The sequence below is a fragment of the Patella vulgata genome, chromosome 4, assembly GCF_932274485.2.
Source record: "Patella vulgata chromosome 4, xgPatVulg1.2, whole genome shotgun sequence".
In the NCBI taxonomy this organism is placed as follows: domain Eukaryota; kingdom Metazoa; phylum Mollusca; class Gastropoda; family Patellidae; genus Patella; species Patella vulgata.
The window spans coordinates 9,418,669-9,442,906 of NC_065882.2; the positions used below are offsets into that span (position 1 = coordinate 9,418,669).

Below are 24,238 nucleotides of genomic sequence, written 5' to 3' on the forward strand. Positions count from 1 at the left end.
AATGGATATTATTCAATAACATTACAAATATCAGTGTTTAAATTGTTAGCATTGTTAAATTTATATTCATGTTCAACAAATAGTATGAAAAAAGGCTGGCAAATTATTCTAGATGTATAATGCATGTCAAGATTTAAAGTACAAAAGACTTTATAAACCTACTCCCAGATAGAAAGATAAATACACCAAACTTAAATTACATTAAATTATATACTGTCGAACAATGATTTGTCTGTGTATAAAAATCAAAACTCGACAAAGTTAATCCATGTTGTAGTGGTAATATAAACAAATTTAATAAGATCTATTCTCAAACAGAATGAATTAATGTTTAAATTGATTTGAGATAGCCCACCAAATAAAACTTGGAGCTGATTGAGTTTGCGTGGATTAAAATTCAATTTGTTTAATATATTCGTATTAGAACAAGAAAGTATGGCAATAATATGAATTTAGAATGAATTAAATTATGGATGTGACTTTGTCTAAATACCATACCTGTGAAGTGCATTGACATAGCGAAACCCACGTTATATTCAAAGACTAATTTCTAAAACATGCTGAAATCTGTTTATTTTTAAAATGATTTATAGATCAAGTGACGAATACTGATGCTGAATTGCCAGAAACTTTGTTTCATAAAATCAAGTGTTAACGTAACTTTGTTCGGAATCTAGACCAGACAGAGAGTTTTGGGATAGAATTATGGTTGAAATCTTGTCTACAGAATTATATATGTGTGTTCCTGAAATTAAATTGCAATATATAAATCGGTTATAGAAAGGCTATAAAGAAACTATATATCTAGTGAATTGTAAATGTTTAGAATTTAATTGTTCCTGAAATTAAATCTCATTTGGTAAAATCTCTTTTAGAAAGTGTTTGAGAAAACTACTGAAACTTCATATGCAATGTTCTTTGGAAGAATTGTAATTGTTCCTGAAATTAAATCTCATTTGGCAAAATCTCTTCTAGAAAGTGTATGAAAAAATTACTGAAACTTTGTATGCAATGTTCTTTGGAAGGATTGTAAATGTTTATAGAGTTTAATTGACATGAAAGAGAATATTATCTGGATTTACTGTTTGACCTCGCTTAAACAAATCTGTATTTAAGAAAGGAAGTTATTATATTGGATGGCTGACCCTGTGGTATAATAACTTTTATTACATGTTTCAACAATGAGAGACATTTATTATAGATTAATGAATTGTTCACGATATAGTTTATGTCACACTCTCTATTATTAAAATAGAGATATATTTATAATGCCCTTTCAACTACCATGTGTGTGTCAGAAGTTTCAGTATGTTGAAATGGTTCCATATGATAGTCTTAAGCTTCGTTTTAGATCTACGCCAACCAGGGAATTATTTGGACCCTTTATATTTGGCAAAAGGTTAGTATTTACTATTACTTTGGTATTTATGTTCCTGTCTTGATCACATTGAGGGAGCCACGGTGGCTCAGTTAGAAAGGCGGTGGCTCAGAGAGAGAGAAGGAGAGAGAGAGAGAGAGAGAGTTTTGATAGCTCAATTCACTCTACTTTTTCGGTCTCTAAATGTATAATAAAATGAGAGAGAGAGAGAGAAATGGGGTTTAACTTCCTTGCGCGTAGCAGTGGGAGGACGCGGAGAAAACCCTACTCCTTGTCACGTACAACTGGGGACTCCAAACCACGCCAGTTGACTCATTGACAGTCCTTATGATACAGCACACTCGCGCTAACCATTCGGCCATCCAGCCCCCTGGAAAATAAAGGGATCATGGATAAAATTTAATATCAAATTTATTTCACATATATTTTGGGCAATCTAAAAATGTGGGCCATGATTTTTGTTATATTTACAGTCAGGGGGAATGAATTTTGTCATACCTAAAATATCAGTGGCACCTCTCAATATTTAGGTTTGTAGATCCATAGCAGGGATAAAAACCACATTATATCTCCAAGCAGACATGTCATGACTCAGCAAAAAATGTTTACGAACTGCACGACTGTCGTTGAGAACTGTTTTTACAAGACCAAAATATCAGGACTACTAAAGTTGTATTATTTGAATACTTTCGTACTTTGTAACAGACATATACTGACCCATATTATTATATACTCATGTCCAAAAGAAATTAAGTATACACACTAAAAGTATGACTAATATTTGTTTAGATTAAAAACATTTTATAAAGCATTACTAAGTTTGTCTATACCATGGAAAAACGACTTTGGTTGATGCAGCACAAAATGCACAGTGTATACTTTCTTTTAGACATTAGTATAGTTAGTCCTCTATATATTATACTGAACAGGTTTGCTATCATAATCTTTAAGTGGCATTTAGCGATTAGAAAACAGAACACAATGTGCTTAATAACGATACTTGTCGCTTGTCGAAACGTTGTGCTCTTAAAATAAAACTAGTGATTGTTTTCCCATATAAATTGTGTTCTGTTAATTATGGCTTTGTTATCACTGTCCACTGATATAACCTGTTATATAGCAAACCCCTATATATTAAACTGTAGGGATATACTGTAACACTGTTGTTGTAAATATGTCTTCAGTAGCCCAGGGGGATCTACGGTGGGTAAGACGCTGTTCGATCCCAGCATTGGTCGAGAAAGTTCACCAGGATTTTCAGACATGGTTTCCGCTTGTCAGTGTTGCAGAGCATAGGGCCTAACAAGGACAACTGTCATTCAGAGGGCACAGAAACCTAGGCCCCCATGTACACATTGGTGTGCACGTAAAAGATCCTATAGCAGTTGGAATTCGATATAAGAGTAGGACGTAGCGCTGCTTTTCTTTCAAAATTTACCACATAGCACATTGTATGGCATTTGCCTGTCTTCATTTGTCCATTTGGAGCAGAACAGTAGGATGTTAAACCCCATTTCATTTCATTTCATATATTTTTTCGTTTCTTTTCAATCTGTTTGGGTGTTTGGGAGCCACGTTATCGTGTGGACCAAATGTAGCTTGTTGTCCCAATTGACATAACATGAATTGTATTTAGTTTTTCATTTCAAACTTCTTAGATTTTAATCCTCAATCTGTTTGGGTGTTTACATGTCGTCAAAACAGAACTTCAAACAGTATTTATTGATTTGAAATAAAAACTATTCTAAGGCAAACGTCCATAATCATTTGTGTTGACTTCTAAGGCCCGTCAATTTTATAGTTAATTTTATACTCTACGAACCTGCTTTTTTGCTTTTATGAAGACCCATTTGATCATTAATAATTTCATTAGTAAATTCAGGTCCTGACATTAGAATTTATAAAGAAATATCCTTTGTGTTAGGGAACAATGACGTGAACATTGCTTTCTGTTACCGCAAAAGAAAGATCTTGAATAAGTTAGGGCCGTACAATCACTTAATTCTACTCTCTTATGTTTGTTCCGTGTCATTTTCGAATAAAAGTTTGTATAACTAATGATATTATTATTAACGGTACTCACCAACAAGGACGGCCATTATTTATTCTGCCATTGTGAACAAATCGCCTCTTAGGTTTTGTTGCTTGAGAGAAAGCATTCGTAAAAACTCAAAAAGCATGGCTTGAGTGAAAATTCATAGTGGAAATTCTCATGGTCATATATCTTGTCGTTCGACAACCAGAACTGTTTTCGTCATTGATAAAACATTTGATTTAATAGTGGCAATTCACAAGATCAAAGTTGAAATATTCCAGAGATTTAAAAGATGGTCATATATCTTGAATTTCGACAACCAGAACTGTTTTCGTCAGTGATAATACATTTGATTTGATAATGGGAATTCACAAGATCAAAGTTGAAATAGAGAATTAGAAGATGGATGGAATTAGATTTCAGCTGAAAATTTCTAACTTTTCTTTTTTGTTGTATTGTCAGTCAGTATGTAAATAATGGAAATATTGGAAACTAAACTGAATGCTGTTATTTAAAAAAATACAACTAATCTTCTGTGACAGATACCAGAGACTAAAATATCTACAAGAAAAATATTTTATTACATCGTTTAAACAAGTTCAGTTACTTCTGGAACAAATCGTTGTTTCCAGCAAACCTCGTCAAGTCGTGGGTTTTGAAAAGCTAAATAAATTGGTCCTCAAGACAAGAAGAGCAGAGACAAGTAGAGAACCCAAGCGACAATTGGACCATATTTGGTTGCTAGTACCGCAGAGTAAAAAGATTGTATTACAACTGTTATTTGAAAAATTCCACTTCTCCCCTGGAACAGATAACTATAACAAAGATTAAAATGTCCGTAATTTGAATTGAATAGTGTTTAAACAAGTTTGACTAGGTTGAGAACAACCCTATAGTTTCCACCGGTCTTCGTCACAAATATCATTTAAACAAGTAAATCTACGTCTAGAACAATCATGTTGTTTCACCGAAAACTTCATCCAATTGTGGTCATGAAAACTGATTCTGCTCACAAACGTGCTGTCCACAAGATGAAATAAGGAAGCACATGACAAATTGACCCCAGAGCTATCACTACAGGATAAGAAAAATGTTGATTTTGTATTTACTGGAGATTAATCCGTCTTATATCAAATAGAAAGCTAGTTACATATATAAGGGTGTGTATTAATTGATATTGCTATAGATTAACCCCAGAATATGCCGGTTTCATGTCATTGGCGTGATCGTTATCTCCCAAATTGTTGTTAACTCTGACCTTGAAATATTTCTGAATCCATAGTGACTAAAACTTGTGTTGTTTTTAGACCGAAGATAGGTTTGAGACCGAAGATAGGTTTGTCATCTAGTAACTAGAACTAAGTCTAATTTATCTTTGTGGATTATTTGACGATTGTTGGAAGATTATTCAAAAATTGTTTGTGTTTTTACACCAAAGATATGTTTGTATATATTAGTGACTAATTCTAGTTTCACTTTGTCCATTATCTATAAAGATACAATAATGGATATTAAAAGACAAAATGATGGCATATCAAAATGCTTTCCATCGATGTATACAGAAGATTCATAAATTACACAATCTGTTCTGATGGCTCTTGTTTATACCATACTAATTAAAGAAAGAAAACCCAAAAGATGCTTGAATTGATACTAAATTCTGTTTGGTTTCTTGGAATATTATATATACTTTAATTGGCTGAACATGACAGATCTCTAAACCAAGATATTGATGGTTCCTGCTCGAAATGAAGATATTGGTTTGACATTTGATGTTTTAATTATTATTTGTGAGTCACTTATATCATCAAATAAAACTCTATATCTTATGGATAACAATTACTATGATTTATTTCACTTCGACATATCAACAAGATTTCTCTAGTCGTTATCAAGCATATACACAAATAACAACAACGAAATATTAACTGATTATACACTTATGAAACTGTGATAAACGAAGTTGGTGTATATCAAGGTGGTCAGGAAATTAAACTTTATTATATTATATGAAAAGGATATGTTGCCATGTTTGAATTGTAGTGAAGATAAAACAATAACAGCAGAATTTGATTGTGTTTCCTGGAAATATAGATTAATTATATTTTGAGAAGATTTGTTTTAGTGTTTAAGAGAAAAAGAAATGTTTAGTGTTTTGGAGCAGAAAGATATGTTTAGTGTTTTGAAGGAGAATGGAATGTTTAGTGTTTTGGAGGCAAAAGATCTGTTGAATTTTTTAGAGGAGTAACCAGAAGGACTTTCTGAACATCCAATGCAAAGTTCTTATCAAAACATAAAATAATAAATACAATCAAGTACAGATATATGCAAGCATAAAGATCCTTTATGAAAAACAGAACTATGTCCACTGTTCAAGTCGGATTCAGGCCACCTGAACGGACCACTGTAGATATGCAGGCATAAAGAACATTTATGGAAAACTGTCTGAACTTTGTCCTCTGTTTAAGTCAGATTCAGACCACCTCTGAACAGATCACTGTGGATATGCAGGCATAAAAAACCTTTATGAAAAACTGTCTGAACTTTGTCCACAGATTAAAATCGGAGTCAGACCACCTCTGACCTCAGCATATTCCCACTGTGGATATGTTGCCGTCATTCAGTAACAGTAAAGACTTTTTGATAGACCTGGATATTATCAACTTTACCAGACATTTTAACACAACTTCAGCTCGTAAAGATAAAAGTTGTTCATCGGCCACATGTGGGTGTGGCACTAGAAACGTAAAATATTGTATACTAGAGTCGAACGCTCAAGCTATTTTAGAAGAAAAACGATTAGCACGATATAAACAGTATTCATGGGTACCAATGGGTATATCACAAGTCAAGTAAGTTATGCCCCTTGCTTTTTACAAAAAATGTGAATTATGTGTCAAGCTTGTGGACCCTCCATTGACATTCTGTAGAATCCAAGGGGTACTTCACCACACATTTATGCCCCTTGCTTTTTACCGAGTTTGTGGACCTTCCATAGACCCTCTAGTGAGACAAATTTACAGATTTGCGAAAAAGAAAATTGATTTGCCAGTTCTTTGGATGGTAAAAAACGAAATCCAATGAAAAGTAGATGGGAATGCCACTGTCTTGGCAAAATTCCACTTATAGAACACTGCATGGTGTATAACTGTTCTCATTGGCCTGGTTAGTGTAAAAAGTAGGACTTTAAACAACATATCATTTCGGATATTTTTTATATATTGAAAAATGATTGATTCAAGAACTCGCCAAATGCTAAGGTATTTGGTATATTTTATAATAATAATAAAGTTATTTAAATAACGGCTGTTCTATGCCGAGGCGTGCTCTAAGTGCTTCTAATGTCACTCAGGATAAACTTGTTGAAACAGGTGTGTTTTTAAATTTTCCTACAAGTAATGTTTTGACACGTCATTCCACAGAGTTGGAGCGACAATGCTAAACATTCAATCATTGAAAGAATTATTGATTCATTGAACTCTCCACTATCATAAATCATAAATTGATCTACTTTAGACTCGCTAAAATGAGTTGATTATTACATGTTGAATAAGAAGTCAATCACCTTGTTACTTAGTCTTTAACATTCAGGGGGGTTGGATGGCTGAATGGTTAGCGTGCGCGCGCTGTATCATAAAGTCTGTCATTGAGTCGACTGGCGTGGTTTCGAATCCCCGGTTGTACGTGGCAAGGAGTAGGGTCGCCTGTCCAACCTCGTGGGTTTTCTCCGGGTCCTCCGGTTTCCTCCCACTGCTAAAGACCCCTACGCGCACGCGAATTATGTAAATAAAATGAAACCATATGTTTGTGACGAAATGACCTAGTTTGTGTCGAGTGGACGTTAAACCCCATTTCTCTCTCTCTCTCTCTCTTTAACATTCATACCTTTGTCATACGATTTGAACTTCATGAATGAAAATGCACTGTATTGATGACATTACAGGCGAGTACAGAAAAATGAAAAGGGGTGTAACATTTATAGTGTTCTGCCCGGACAGGGCTAATGAAGACAGGCATACGCCATACACTGTGCTTTGAGCAGAAATTTTGCCTTGACAGTGGTGCAACGGCCTACTCTTATATCAAATTCCAACTGCCAAGGGTTCTTTTACATTTTTACATAAACGCCAAGGCACATACACTTTTGCATTTATTTTATGTGAAAATTTATTGCTATCCATTCCAGAGATAATGCTAATAAACAATTGAATTAACTGAGATTTTTGAACTAACTGAAATGAGTTTAATCTATAAATAAATAAGGAACCCTTGGCAGTTGGAATTTGAAGACGCGTAAATGAAAATGTTTCTGCCTGGGCAACAGTTTCCTCATTAAAAGACAACACGCAACCAAAGAATTCATTACACAATCAAAAAGGTCAGAATGTTATGTTGACAAGGTGACTAACTCCATTCCATAGAATTTCCATTTGCGATCTTTTCTTTTTCCTGCATGATTTTTCCCCAGTCAGTGGTGCAGGACGGAGAGCAATGACAAGGGCAGCTGTCTGGTCTTTCAGATGGAATGAAAAACCGAGATCCTGTGTCCACATTGCTGCGGATGTAAAAGATCCCTTGGAGGTTGGAATTCGATATAAGATTAAGCCATAGCGTCGCTGTCTGGGCAAAATTTCCCTCATAGCACACTGTATGGCATATGCCCGTCCTCATTAGCCCAGTCAGAGCACAACAGTAGGACATTAAACCACCTACACAAAGACAATTGTCTTGTGTTGAGGTGGTCCATTTTGGGGAGGGGGATGGCTGAATGGTTAGCACATGCGTGCTGAATCATAAGGTCTATCTGTCATTGAGTCAACTGGTGTTTTTTCGATCCTCCGGTTGTACGTGACAAGGAGTAGGGTCGCCTGTCCAACCAACCATGTGGGGTTTCTCCGGGTTCTCCTGTTTCTTCCCACTGCAAAAGACCCCTAGGCACAAGTGATTTATTGAAATAAAATAGAACCATATGTTAGTCTTGAAATGACCTAGTTTGTATCGTGGACATTAAATAGTTTAATTTAAACCCTCTCTCTCTCTCTCTCTCTCTCTTTGGGCTTCTATTGGTAATCTTTTCTTTAGAATCCTTGGAATTGGTTGTGACAATGCTAATGTATTGACAAGATGGATCATCCCCTAGGCTTCCATTGGTAGGGTGACCCACCATAAATAAATATCTCCATATATCTCGACAATTATGCCACAATATTTATATATATGCCAAGCCTCAAATCAGTTTCACACAATTATAGTCACTAAATAAACGATCATGTACTTAATAAGCTATGACCATTAATCACGTATAAATAATAGACTGAAAACTGGTTCCAAGAGTCGTCCATAACATCCAGACACTTTTGAGTAAAAGATAGGTTACGTGCCCTTGTTTTGAAATTAGTCTCGCTTAACCAGTCTATCGACCATTCTACGTCTGATTGACAGGTCGGGATAATCAAGACTACTTTTTTACGAAACATAACAGAAAGCTAGAACAAGAAATTGAATTTAGAAATAAGCACGTTAGGTAGCTCAACAATCGTTTAAAGAAGCTTGTAAAAGTAAAATGAAACTACTGCTAGTATCATGTTCCTGTCTAACCCGAGTGATTCAGAGATATTATTTGTACTAAACCAAAAGATGCCGCTCTTAACGGTACAGTTAATGATAAAGCGATTTAAAAAATGAAACGAACGTAATTTCTAAATCTCCTGTAATAACCAAGAAGTTTAATTTTACTGCTATTCAAAATCGTCAACAATAAATTTTTTACGGCTGTAATAGTTGATAGATTTGTAGAGAATTGCACGTGCCATGGCTATTTATAGTATCATACTGTCAGAAAGTTGGTCTCGGCACGGCGAATGTGTACGCTTCAGTGGTAGTCTCGAACTATCAGCGGTGGACTGTATTTCTGTGAGTACATGGGTCACCCTACCATTGGTCAAAATTCTTGATAGACACCATGACAATACTGTTATTTATATCAACAGAATTATTGAACACAAGAATACGATCATGTATTGGAAGATAGTTGATATCCATGAAACGTTTGTCCATGCTCATAGAAGGGTATAATCTGTACTTCAATACATGGCTTTCTCATCAATTGTTATTATTAAGAATAAATATATGATCGACGCCCACAACACAATAGATCAACTTGACAGTAGATATTTAATCCTTTTTACCGAGTGTCACTAAATTCTGTATAATCACTTAAAAATTTGACAGTTGGCGTTGTTAATGTTAGAATAATATGCTGTTGTTGTTGTTGTGGTGTTATAAGATTTATAAATCTCGATTGGCTTAAAGTATGAAAATGAACGTGAAAATGATGAAATTACCGTATATATTTAGTGTGAGAGTGTACTTGTGACTTTTGGAGGTTTAATGATAGGATAATTATGAAGTGTTTAAAGATATATGAACATTTTTTTTGTTTAAAGTTTTATACAGTACCCGGTTTAATGTCATTGTTAACAAATATCAAGTCTTTGAAGATACCTCAACCTGTTTTAATTAATATTTTATTATATAGTTGTTGAATGTCATGGTGTTGATTTTGTGGAGACTTAATGAAGACTTGGAACTTACATTTTGTTAAAAAGTTATAATACAGTTAACTTCAATTTCTGTGTCAATTTTGATTTCTAATGTGAACAATGATTCTCTGAAAGGAATATCAGTTCAAAATTACGATCGTACCCATCAGATGGCATCAAGAGTTGATTATGATCTTAATAAATTAATTAATGTCTAATTAATAATTTATATAACATTTAAGGCCTAAAGAAAGACCTGCAAAAGGCAGATTTAACTTTTGAATATTGCACTGGTATGTTTAAGGGAAATTAAAACTTTGTTTATTTCTGTCCCTGAGCCTGAATATGAATTTTTCAATCTTTGAGCTTAGAGTAAAGTAGCAATCTCTTAATCCTGTACAATTCTAATTCTTATATATAGTTGATCAAGAACTAAGAGTTTGAGTGACCCCTTAATCCTGCAGATCACCGTGTTTCAACATGACAGATTCTAACAGATTATAAATTAAACAGTTAACTGCGTGGGTCTGGTTTATGATCCTTTAATCCACTTAAACTTAAAGAGATTTTAACTGACCCATAACTGATCACAAATGACCTGTGACTGGTTAAAGTTTAACCCTTGATATTGGTATAAAAAGGAGTGTGTGAAGGGAACTGGATATATGTACTATATCTTATATCATATTATATATTAAAGAGGTGTGTGAAATGATAGTGAACTCTTAAAGGCACTGGATATGCTCTTAGATCAGCTGATTGTGAATTTGTATTGGTAAAAAAAAGGAGTATGTTAAAGGACAATATTGCCATTGGTGTCAGCCATTATCACATATGTGATAGAACTGGTTAAATACATTCCAAATATAATTTTAACACAGAGATTATTGCTACGATAGATGCGTAACAGAAGGTTTTAGAAACAGAAGTGACGAAAGCAAAAGGAAAACACAAGTTATCCTTCTATATAACTGATTTAAGTAATAAATAAGCGATAAGAGATCTTGGTCTTCGAAGGAATTATTAGTGAGCAGAAATTCGCCCACGTATATGTTATCGCTTGTTACATGAGTCAGTTATATAAAAGGAAGACACAAGTTTCCTTTTGCTTTCGACACTTCCCTTTCTTCAAATCTTTGTTACGCATTTATTGTAGCAATGATTTCTGTATTAAAATTATATTTGGAAAGTGTTTAACCAGTTCTGTCGCATATGTGATAATGACTGACACCAATATTGTCCTTTAATATACAGAAGGAATTACGGTTAGCGAAATGATTAGCTGATGTGCATAAAACAAGGGAACTGATTTATGAGTTCATATTATCTTTGACTATTCAACTATAAGATGAATTAACCAACAAACCTACAATAGAGTTGTTTATAATACTCCATAAGAACTGTATAATCAGTGTAATTTGAGACATTTTATTCATTTACTTTTGTTTAACATGCCAGAGATTTTCAAGCTTGTCAAGTTTTATGACTGGTCATGGAGTAAGAACAATTAGCTAACCAACTTACAATAGACTTATTGTACATCAACAACCGAGAGAAGTCGACTTGATCTGTTTGATCAGCTTAATTCAAGACAAATGATGTGTTTACTTTTACTAGGCTTGTTGGTGTACTAAGAGTTATTGGTGACTGGACGAGGAATGAATATGAATATTGATTTCTGATTCTGATTTGATATTCTGTTGGTTACTGGGGAATATCAAATATTTGATGATATTTTAACGATTTTGACATGTTTTTTATTTTAACGAATTATGTTTGTACAGATTGATTTCTGATCCTTATTTGATATACTGTTGGTTACCGAGACGATCTTTTAGCGGTTTTCGAGTTGTTTGTTTTTCTTTTTTAATGAAATATGTTTGGACAGATTGAATTGATGTACCATAGAGAAATGGAATGAAATGTGACTTTGTGATTTATTGGTGATATTTCGTGTCCGTGTTGGTCTGATTTTTATGACAAATATTTGATTTCATTTTAGATGTGTTTAGTTTGAAATGTTGCGTAAACGAAACAAGTGTAATAAAACGTGACTTTATGATTTATCGTGATATTTTAATAACAAGTTTATGTCTATATTGAAGTGTGATTTATAGAATAGGTAGCTATCTGATTTATTTGACTTGTAGACGGAGATATTGATTGATCTTGTTGAAAACATGGAAGGATAATTTAGTGTACTGCCATGATCTTGATTACTTAAACACGTTCAGTTGATACGTGAAAAGTTATTTTGGGAAACATGTCAGATTGCATAACGTTAATTTTATTTGAAAGTGTATGGTTGATTTGATGCATGAACATGATGTGATATCATGGCACATATATGGAACAGTTATTTTGAGAAATATTACAGATGACATATAATTAATTTGATGTTATATGCATATATAGAACAGTTATATTTGGGAAACATTGCAGATGACATATTATATAGTTTATTTGATGTGATGCATATATAAAACAGTTATTTTGGGAAACATTTCAGATTGCATAGAATTAATTATGAGATTTGATTTAACAATGTAAAGTTGAAACAATCAGGCATTCTTAATGAAAATGTGATATGGTGCAGTGCATAGAATTTTTATTTTGGGACACATGGCAGATTGTATAGATTTGTTATTTTGGGACACATAGCAGATTGTATAGATTAGATTGATTATGTATGGTTAATTGGAAACATACAAGCATTTAATGAACCATTTTAGGATATGGTGCTTATATAGAATAGTTAATTTGGGAAACATGGCAGATTGAATAGAATTAATTTTGAATTGAAACATATATGAATTTCTTGTCGAAAAGGTTGTGATGATACATATAATCATATACAGAAATTTACATAAGGTTACTTTTGTTCCCCATTGCCAGCAGGTTGTATAGAATTAATGTTGAATTGATAGTGTTGTTTAGAGTTGAAACGTATACGCATATCTTACTGAAAAAATAATCACATACAGAAAGTTACATAAGGTAACTTGTGTGTCCCATTGCCCGCTGATTTGAAGGTTTTGTTTGCATGTAATGTGTTCAGTTGATGAAGTTACGCTAAATATTTTGATCCAGTGAACTCATTTGGCATGTCGAAATTCTGAGTTTGTTTGTAAGAAAATGCATTCTCAATCTGTGTTCGATTCCTTGTAGTCTAGATTAGCCAGTAAAATAACGTGTATTAACGTTTGAATAATTAGAATGAATCAGGATGGATCCATCATAGTCACACCATTGAACATTCGACCTAAAACAGTCGCGTGTAAAAACAACCAAGCTCGACTGTTGAGACGTTCATCCTTACGGAATATTTACGGCAGAAAATGTTCAATAACCTTATTAGGGGAAGAAGAATATATGAATTTTCAGTCCAGACCCTACTCTTCATTAAACTTATACAGGTAGGCATTTGTGTGAATTTTTTCTTACAGGTAAATTATTTTAGAGCAGGGAGCCAGGGTTGGTCAGTGAGTAAGACGTTGGCTCACAAACCGGGGGCTCCCCGTATTTGATCCATGTGTTGAACGAGATAGTTCATCTGGATTTTCCAGCGTCATTTCCCCTTTGTCAGTGGTGCAGGATGGAGGGCCTTCGGTTTAGTCATTTGGTTGGAATGAAAAACTGAGGTCCTGTGTATACAATGATATGCACATAAAAACCCTTGGCAGTTGGAATTCAATATAAGAGTAGGCTGTACCGCCACTGTCCGTGCTAAATTTCCCTCATAGCACACTGTATGACGTATGTCCGTCTTCATTAGACCAGTACAGAGCAGAACAGTAGAACGTTAAACCCCATTTCATTTTATTTCATATTCCAGAACAAACAGCGTATGTGTATATGTTTAAACAACATCATACATAATAACTATCTTCCACAAATGATTTTTGTTTATTGAAGTTACCCAACATAATTAATTTTATGTATTATTAAGATTAAACATCATGTATTATGCAAGAGCTAAATTTGCCTATTACAGGTCTTTCTTTAGGCCTGAAATACATGTATTATCTATATTATTAAAGATACATTATGGGAGATAAGATAACGAGATGGCAGTTCTCGCTATAATAGTTAAAAACTAGATAGTGTAAAGGTAATTTGCTGAAAATTTCAGTCAAATTGATCCATTATGAGCCGAGAAAGAAGCGGGTGAAATTTTGGCATAGTCTCGGTCATCATTACTAAAATCATTAATATAAACAGCTTAGTCTCGATTATCCACTTTTATTGATTTAATTATCAACGGCCATTAGCGGCATATAGGAATCTAATCCAGCCAACATCGAAGGCTAGCCTTGACATCGAGAGTTTATTATGGTCTGGATAAGTTAATTAATGTCTAATTGATAATTTAGATAACATTTCAGGCCTAAAGAAAGACTTGTAATAAGCAGATTTTGCTCTTGCATAATGCATGTTTAATTAGACATTAATTAACTTATCCAGACCATAATTAACTCTCGATGTCATCGCTAGCCTGCAATATTTACATGGTTTTTGTGATGGATGATTTAATGTCAAAATGTATAATTGAGACTTAGTAATGATTATCGAGACTAGGCCTAAAATTTAGTCGCTAATATCTCAGTTCATATTGGAGCGATTTGACTGAAATTTTCAGTATATTCTTTTTATGTAATTTTTTTTTTTTTAACTATTATAGCGAGAACTGTGAGATTTTTATCTAATTTCCCATAATACCCCCTTTAACCCCCTTTCGGATTTTTTGGGTTACATGCCACCATATCAAAGTCCCGTGTATACAGTAGTGTGCATGTAACAGAACCATAACAGTTGAAATTTAATGATAAATAGGCGAAAATGTTGCTGTCAGTCCAAAATTCTGTCACAGCGCACATCAATCTTCATGCCGCCATATCAAGGTCCCGAGGTATACAGTGTGTATGTAATGATGAATAAGTGAAAACGCTGCTGTCAGTCCAAAATTCCTGTCACAGCACACTGCATAGCACATGTCAATCTTGATTAGCCCAGTTGATGAAGAAAGGGAGGATGTTGAATTCCATCTCATTTTATCTGTCTATGTCTGAATGATAATTCATTATTTTACACTTGAACATCAACACCAAGATGGTATAACCTATATTTTTATGTTTTATGGTAAAAAAACACTTTCATTGTATAACTAATTGTGTAGGCCTATATTTCATGACAAGGGCAATTGTGTGTAGAGTCCAATGCTTTTTAAATGTTCTAATGGACGTCCTCGTTAGAGATAAGGGTGTATAACTCAAGGGTAATTTATAGGTGACACCATAGAGGAGGCGGTCCCATATGACCTCATTATTTACCTTACAGCATTGTTTTCTTGTACATTATTACGTTCTGGTGTGTGGACAAACATTAGTGTTTGTCGTTGAAATGCAATTTAATCCCAATATACTAACGTCGAAATATGGTTCTCTTACCAACGACAAGGACACATGGAACCAAGTTTTTACTAGCGACGTCTGGTGGGAATTCCTTCCGCGAGGACGCCCATAGCATACTAGAAAGGCGTTAAACTCCATTTTGGGGATCACGTAGCTAAGTGGGTAAGACGCTGGCTCTCTAGCCTGGAGGTCGGGTGTTCAATCCCTGCATTTGCCAAGAAAGTTCATCCAGATTTTCCAGCGTGGTTCCCCCTTGTCAGTGATGCAGGACAGAGAGCCTGACAAGGACAGCTGTCTAGTCCTTCGGATGAGATGAAAAACCGAGGTCCCGTGTATACATTGGAATCCACGTAAAAGATCCCTTGGCAGTTGGAATTCGATATAATAGTAGGCGAAATTGCCGCTGCCCGGGCAAAATGTCCCACATAGCACACTGTATGGCGTATGCCTGTCTTCATTAGCCCAGCATAGGAGCAGAACAATAGGACGTTAAACCCCATTTCATTTCATTTCAAACTCCATTTCATTTTATGACAGGGGAAATTGTGTGTCAAATGATTTTTAAATGTTCTAATTGTCTACAACATACCTGAAACTATTTCATCATGATACATTCATTGATTTCCATTAAATAAATATGAGAAAAATAGATAACACTGATTTAATCAGAGCATAGCAGGCGATTATATTGATTGGTTGTAAATCCTCACATCAGTCATTTTTATAGAGTTATTTCCCTTGGTCTGTGAAAACTCCTCCTTCATGTTCATCAGGCCAACTCTTTTACGATTATAGAGTGGACTCTTTTTTATTAGTATGTGGGATGAAATGAAATGGACTTTGCTGCCCCGACCACATTTACGATAGCACGTATAATGGACTCCTAGTTTTATTGATAGGCTACCCTCATCTCGTAAACTCGGACCCATCGGAATTGAGCGGCAGCCCCCCAATCATTTGCAAACATTTGGTATTTAGTTTTAAAATTTTCCCAGGTGCAACCCCCCGAAACCATGTTTTGCTTTGCTGCAATTGCAAACCATGCACTCCCACCCCTTTATTATGAATATTTTTCCGATGTGCCTGAAACTATAGATTTTGTAGGAATGTTGATCAGGTTAATCCTTTGAGTGGCAATTAGCGATTGAGCACCATAAAAAAACAGTTCTATATGTTTTGTGAACTCGGAGTCTAATGTCCGTCAAAACTTATGATTATGATAGATATCTAGCTGATCATTGAAACAAGCGCACGTTTAATAGTGGCCTATTCACTAGTAACAAGTTAGAACAAGTTAAAGAAATTAACAGCTGTTCTAGCACCCTTTCAGTCAGTAAAACTATTGATTGATATACAGTCTCTAGATAATTAATGACAAAAAGTTTATGACATGTTAGAGTTACCTTCCCTTTGATTACATAGCTACATGTAGTGTATATATGATACACATGTTTAGTTACTATATATAATAGAGAGATTAGTGTGTTAGGTCTATAGAGAGTTTATTATTAGATGTTAAATGAAGTGTAACTAATAGAGGTTTATCTAGGTATGAACCAATAAACTAATGGATATTATACAACCCCTATAATAGATTAGTCAACTTAAACAGGCCAGTCATGGTGGACAATCGTTGAGGCAGTAGGATTTATACGAACTATATCAAATTGACTAGCGTGTTCGGATGTGGTTGAACAATGATAAAAAAGGCAACTTTGAGGTCTTGTTTCATCGGTCTTCGTCTGTGCCGGAGTCAGACCAACATGTAAAAAATTTGCTTTATGGATTGTGGTACTACAGTTACATCCAACTGTCTTACGTTTGTGTTTGTTTCATAAATAATAGAAAGAGCTTAATATATTTACTATTTGTAAATGACAAGTTGTTTGTGAATCATGTATAAAAGAAATTGATCATGAAACTATGTACAGTATGCCCAATGAGATCAGCCAAATTAAAAAAAAACATTAAAAATTGTTAGCCATGTGAAATTCATGAATATAAATGAAAAAGAGCATAGCTGCCTTGTACAAGTTTAATAACTAAAAAAAAAAACATTGAAAATTGTTAGCTGTGTGAAATTCATGAATAGAAATTAGAAGGAGCATACCTGCCTTGTACATGAATACCTGTCAAGTTTTATAAATAGAGAAGTCATGAGTTTACATTAGGTTTTCATAAAAGCCTAGAAATTGTGGACTGAAATATTTGAAAATCATATATTCATAATTGATTTGCAAGATCTAGTGACAGCGTATTGATTTGACACTAGCTACATGGGGATAAGACACTCGTAAATCAAATACTGGTCAACTTATCTTGGGAACGCCATGATGTGGTATGTTGAGAGACATTATTAATTTATTGATTATTGTAGGTGAATTAATAGACATCTTGTTTGTTTGATGATAAAACAATAAATCTTGGTAGATTACAGAATATTTAGTTGAAAGGTTGAGTAGATATCTGTAATCTTAAATTAAAGAATATTTAGAGGGAAGAACAAGTATTTAGTCGAAATATTGAGTATTTATCTGTGAAACTTAGATTATTAAATATTTAGAGGGAAGAACAAGTATTTCGTCGAAAGATTGAATAGTTATCTGTGGAACTTCGATTAAAGAATATTTAGAGGGAAGAACAAGTATTTATCTGTGAACTTTGCAATAGTATATTATGATAGTAGTAGAAGTAACTGAGACAGTCTGATTGGTTACAATGAGTAATGTATATAATCCTTGTTACGCAGGCCTACCATAAATTATGAAAAAACTAGAACTGAATATCGCGTATCCAGATTGGACTTGGACCATTCCGAGATCTGTTCGATTGTGTCGTAAAAGGTATTTATATATTGTATTTTAGATGATCTTGACTTACTCATTTTCAAATTACGAATGTTTAAGGTTCTTTGATGGGCAGAGGGGCAGGGGGGCTGAGTGTCCGAATGGTTTCACATGTGCGTGTTGGATCATAAGGCTGTCATTGGGTCAAGTGACGTTGTTTCGATTTCCTGCTTGTACAAGACAAGGAACAGACAGATCACCTGTCAAATAATTGAAATAAAATTTTAACCATGTTAGTCCCAAAATGACCTAGTTTGTGTTGAATGAATTTAAACTCTCTCTCTCTCTCTCTTTCTCTCTCTCTGTCTCTTACTCTCTGATGAACAGATCAGGACTCTTATTTCAATCATATCTGCCAGTCTTGTTAAAGAGTTGCAAGCCCGAGGGCCTGTCAAGGAACAGCATCTAGTTGTTAGTATGAGACAAAAAAACATATGTACATATTGGCGTGTAAGTAGAAGAACCGGTAACAGTTGGAATTGAAAATAAGAGTAGGCTGTATTGCCGCTGTCCGTGCAAAATGTCGCTCATACCACATTAGTCTAGATCGAGCAGAATGTAGAACTTTAATGAATAACAAGGCATTGGTCGCACAATTTATTCAACAATGAATTATTGACACAAATGCAAAAAAAAAATATCATTCATGAAAATATTGATATCACATCATACAAATATTGTGTTATCATATCATAAAAATATTTTGCTTAATTGAAATATATGGCAGTATATTTATATATCATTATATTATTACAAGCACAAGCTTCCCCCAGAGCCTTTTAGGACAACTGTTACAACTTTTCTGCACCCCAGCATCAAAATGTAAAGGAATCCACGGTAGCTCAGTGAGTAAGGCGTTGACTCGCTAACCTGGAGGTTCTATATTCGATCCTGGTGTTGGCCCAGAAAGTTCATTGGGCATGGTTCCCCCTAGTCATTAATGCGGTATGGAGCGCCTGGTCAGGGACAACATCTTGTTGTTTGGACGGGGTAAAAAATCCTGAAGTCCTATGTACACATTGCCGTGCACGTAAAAGAAATCTTTTACATTGGAATTAGGTATAAGAGTAGGCTGTAGTACTGCAGTGCCCGGGCACACTATATGGTGTATGCCCGTCTTCATTAGCCCAGATATAAGAGTAGGCCATAGGGCCGCTGCCCGGGCAAAATTGCCCACATTGCACACTGTATGGCTTTGCCCGTCTTCGTTAGCCCAGTTGGTGCAGAACAGTAGGACGTCAAACCCTATTTCATTTCATTTTGCTACACATGTTATAGTTTAGATAAAGAGTATGTCATACAGATTTTATTCTATTGAAATCTTTGTTATTGGTGTCAATGGTTTCTATATATTGTACATTGATAGCTTGTGTATGTACTAATCTGTTAATAATACCCTATCTACTATTGTTGTCAGGAGTAGACAAAAACCTATGCATAAAAATACAACTAGAATAATCTCATAAACATATTTACTCTCACATATCACTTGCATTAAATCTAGTATAAATTTGACAACGCCAACTGCAAAAAGTGTGTAAAAACATTGACATATTGTGCTGTTTTAAACACAATAATTATTTGACAAAGCCAATTCCAGTAAGTGTGTAAAAGTGTTGATGTAATTGTACCATTTCAAACAATATAATTATTTGACATTGCCAAACTAAGTAAAAGTGTTGATGTAATTGTGCTGTTTTAAAAAGTGTGTAAAAGTGTTGATGTATTTGTGCTGTCTTAAACATAATAATAATACTTAAGCCAGTAAGTGTGTAAAATATTGATGTAAGTAATTGTGCTGTTATAAACATCATAATTACTATTTGACCATACCAAATCCAGTAAGTGTGTAGAAGTGTTGATGTAATTGTAATGTTTTAAACATAACAATTATTGCCAAATCCAGGAAGTGTGTAAAAGTGTTGATGCATTTGTGTCATTTCTAACCTAACTTGGATAATAATCATTTGATAGTTAAATTTTAAACATCAATTAATGCAGAAGCTTCATATAACTGTGCCATAAAGTGTAGGGAGCCACGGTAGCTTAGTGGGTAAGACGCTGGCTCGCTATCCTGGAGGTTGCGTGTTCGATCCCTGAATTGGATTTTCCGATGTGGTTTTCCCTTGTCAGTGGTGCAGGAAGGAGACTGACAAGGACAGCTGTCTAGTCATGCAGATGGGACGAAAAACAGAGGTCCCCTGTATACATTGGCATGCACGTAAAAGATCCCTTGGCAGTTGGAATTCAGTATAAGAGTTGGTCATAGTGCCACTGCCCGGGCGAAATTTCCCTCATAGCACACTGCATGGCATATGCCCATCTTCATTAGCCCAGTTGGAGCAGAACAGTAGGACGTTAAACCCCATTTCATTTCTTAATCATCTTTGAGTGTGTATTATTGGTTTGAAAACACCAAGTGCTTCAAGTGTATAAAATAAAGCTTTCATCTATTTATATTAGATAAGAATCATCAATGTGTATTTTGTCGAGTAGATATATATTATATCGTAAAAGGATAAGTTATGTCTCCTATATAATAAAGAATTCATGTCAACGAATATATAGTGTACAATATCTTTAACACTGAAAGTGTGAAACATGTCGTCACTTGTATACTGCGATTTCAATAAGAGAGAATACAATACATAGAAACTTTATATACATAAAATACAGACCAAGACATTTGTTCAGTAAACTCATATTAGTAAGACAGAATATGCTATATAGACTGTGTAAATAGGTAGAAGAGTGAACAATCTGTATAGATACTGGATAAAGTTAGAATATAGTTCATTTAACATAGAAATACACAGGTCACAATCCTATGGAATATAATAACTATTTATATTAAGAGACGTCAGGATATTGTAAGTAATGGCCACAGGTTACTATTTATATTAAGAGACGTCAGGATATTGTAAGTAATGGCCACAGGTTACTATTTATATTAAGTGACGTCAGGATATTGTAAGTGATGGCCACAGGTTACTGTTCTCGTCTTGTAATTGTATTCCATAGAATTGGTACTTGCGTATTTTCGTCTCCTAATTGTATTCCACAGAACTGGTACTTGCATATTTTCGTCTCCTAATTGTATTCCATAGAATTGTGACCGGTGTATTTTCATGTTTCTAACTAAATGCCATTGAAACAATTTAGATGGATATAGCTGTTGATTCTGAGAGTATGATATTATTTTATTGTGGTCGAATCGGTTTTGTGGCATAAATGCTAGGAAGATGTACTAGTTCTTTAATTATTTTGCTATATATATATATAGAAATATGGATAAAAGAGATGCTTTATGGATGTTCCATATTTTAGAATCGACCAGATTCAGTTTTACATGTTTCGTCATTGTGTTGTGTCTTACTTATGTACTGTAAACAGCCAATGATAATACATCTTGTTACTGAAAATAGCCAATGAAATACAGCTTTTCTATGCATGGCAATGCATCGACAAACTAATCATAAGTAGCTAATATAGCCATTATCATTCCGATCGTTTTAAGTGCCTCAGATAGGCGAATCTGTGGAATTCGTGTTTTGAAATGTTTTATTAATGTTTTATTTTTCTCTACTTTCAGTTCTTCCAGTTCACCGTCAGTGCCATATTCAACCACAGATATATTATATAATGGAGAGACTGGTCGATCTTCACTAGCAGATGATTATTCACCTAAAGATCTAGTCTATTTCGATAAAGATAAATCTACACGAATAAGAGATGGTGATATACGACGGCCAGCAAGTAGGAATAATTCTAGACGATCATTGTCTTTAGAAAAAGGTACGTGAAATACATTTCTTAAAGATACCTTCCCATGTACAAACAGTGTGGGGGGGATGGAAGGCTGAATGGTTAGCATGTGCGCGCTGTATTATAAGGTCTGTCATTGAGTCAACTAGCGTGGTTTTGATTTCCCAAACAGTGTGATTTGATGATATATTTGAACTAGAAGCATATTCAAGCTAATTTATCTTTCAAACATGTGCTTCAAATCCCTCTCAAAACATTTTAATCGTAAGAAAACTACCTGATGCTGTAAGAATCTATTTTAAGCAATCTTGTTTGTCGCGTGAGAAGATGGTAAGTGAAATTAAAAATCTGATGTTTCTTTACATTGTAAAGTCATATTGTTTAAGTCATATTGAATGTCTGTAGTGAAATCAAGACAACCTACCTGCCAGCCAATTTTTATTCCACAGTGAATCAGTGAGTAAGATGTTGGCTTGCTAATCTGGAGATTGATCCCTGTGTTGGCTGAGAAAGTTCGAGATTTTCCGACATGGTTCCCCCTTGTCCATGGTGCAGGACGGAGGGCCTGGCAAGGGACAACATATATCCGTTCGGATGAAACAAAAAAACCAAGGTCAAAACTGGGAGACCTTTTTTAGGGGAAGAATTTTTGACTTTTGCAAATTAAGGAGAGCTCTTATTAGCTCACTAGCGAAATATAGAAAACAAAGACTAACGATCAGTGTCTATAAATGACTGATGATGTGTTTATATTCCCTGTATCTTTTCAGTGTCTATAAATGACTGACAATGAGTTTATAATCCCTGTATGTTTTCAATGATTATGAATGACTGACAATGTGTTTATATTCCCTGTCTGTTTTCAGCGTCTATAAATGACTGACAATATGTTTATGTTCCATGTATGTTTTCATTGTCTATGAATGACTGACAACAATGTATTTATATTCCCTGTCTTTTTTCAATGTCTATGAATGACTGACAATGTGTCTATATTCCCTGTCTGTTTTCAGTGTCTATAAATGACTGACAATGTATTTATATTCCCTGTCTGTTTTCAGTGTCTATAAATGGTGATAAAGATGAATTACAACCAATCAAAAACTCAGCTACAGCAGCTAAACAAAATCACTTCCGACCCGCGGGTATACGACAGTCATATCTACGCGGAGAACAGTATCATTCCAACAATTCTACACCAAAAATAAATACCTCATCACATGGTAAGATTTTATTTTACAAATACGATTTTCTATTCTTCTTTTCGGGGGGTTGGTTTGCCGAATGGTTAGCACGTGCATGCTGTATTAAAAGGCCTGTCATTGAGTCAACTGGTGTGGTTTCAAATCCCCGGTTGTACATGACAAGGAGTAGGGTCGCCTGTCCAACCTTGTGGGTTTTCTCTGGGTCCTCCGGTTTCCTCCCACTACTAAAGACCCCTACGCGCAAGCGAATTATTGAAATAAAAAAAAAAAACATATGTTAGTCCCAAAATGACTTAGTTTGTGTCAAGTGGACGTTAAACCCCATTTCTCTCTCTCTTTCTGTTGTCTTGTACATGTCCCATGGGTGTTTCTCGTGGAATTCAGTATCTTTCTAGTAAAATTGAGTGTCTCTTCTTTAAACCATTCTTCCACTCCTTTTATTGGAAATAACTACTACTATTATTAATACTTTAGCACCTATTATCGTAATCTTTTATCATATTTGTTTATCAGGAATAGAGAAAGATGATTTAGTTGCTATGGGAACGATATGGAATCCTAATTCCGTTGCTAAGAACTCTATGTTATCATTAAATAGACAGTATTCTGTTAATTCTGTGACAACCTCTAGTGCTGCACCAATAAGACGTGGTCCATCAACTTCTAGATTTAGTATGGGTACTGGGGCTTCCCGAGCACGTGATGGTAAGTAGTTATAATATATCTTTGGCACCAGACCACCAATGACATGGGTAAATCATACTGCATAGTTCTGAGGATCTCTGTCTGCCAACATCGGGATAAAATCCTGGACACCTCCTGTTATGCTCACTGATCGAGCCACATTAAAACTAACTGCTCTTGACAGTTTGAAGTTAACTCTTAAGTGACCCAGCGGTTTGACGTCATAACGTCATAAAAACCATGTCATTAAGTCTATCCATGATTAGCAGAACATTTTTGTGTAGATGTAGACAATATCACTGTTTTATTATAATTTTTTTAAGAAGAAACAGTATGTTTTTAAACTGTCAAAATGTCAAACAGTAAGTAAAC

General features: G+C 34.6%; 1 protein-coding gene across 8 annotated transcripts in view; it reads left to right on the plus strand.

Moving 5' to 3' along the window:
* The window catches only part of LOC126819117 (uncharacterized), a 78,491-nt gene that overhangs the window by 50,194 nt on the left and 4,059 nt on the right, over window positions 1-24,238 (plus strand). For 3 of the 8 annotated variants that reach the window (XR_007679493.2, XR_007679492.2, XM_050546992.2), the window contains 3 exons: window positions 21,805-22,007; window positions 23,039-23,200; window positions 23,696-23,887. Coding sequence is in view for 3 of the 8 variants with exons in the window: in XM_050546992.2 (XP_050402949.1) it covers window positions 21,805-22,007; window positions 23,039-23,200; window positions 23,696-23,887 (557 nt within the window). In the remaining 5 variants the exon portion in view is untranslated. Of the gene's footprint in view, window positions 1-1,293; window positions 1,400-5,860; window positions 6,266-13,147; window positions 13,372-16,914; window positions 18,210-19,689; window positions 19,812-21,804; window positions 22,008-23,038; window positions 23,201-23,695; window positions 23,888-24,238 lie in introns of those variants that run through there. The other 5 variants (XR_007679491.2, XM_050546993.2, XM_050546994.2 and 2 more) reach the window with 5 other exon arrangements.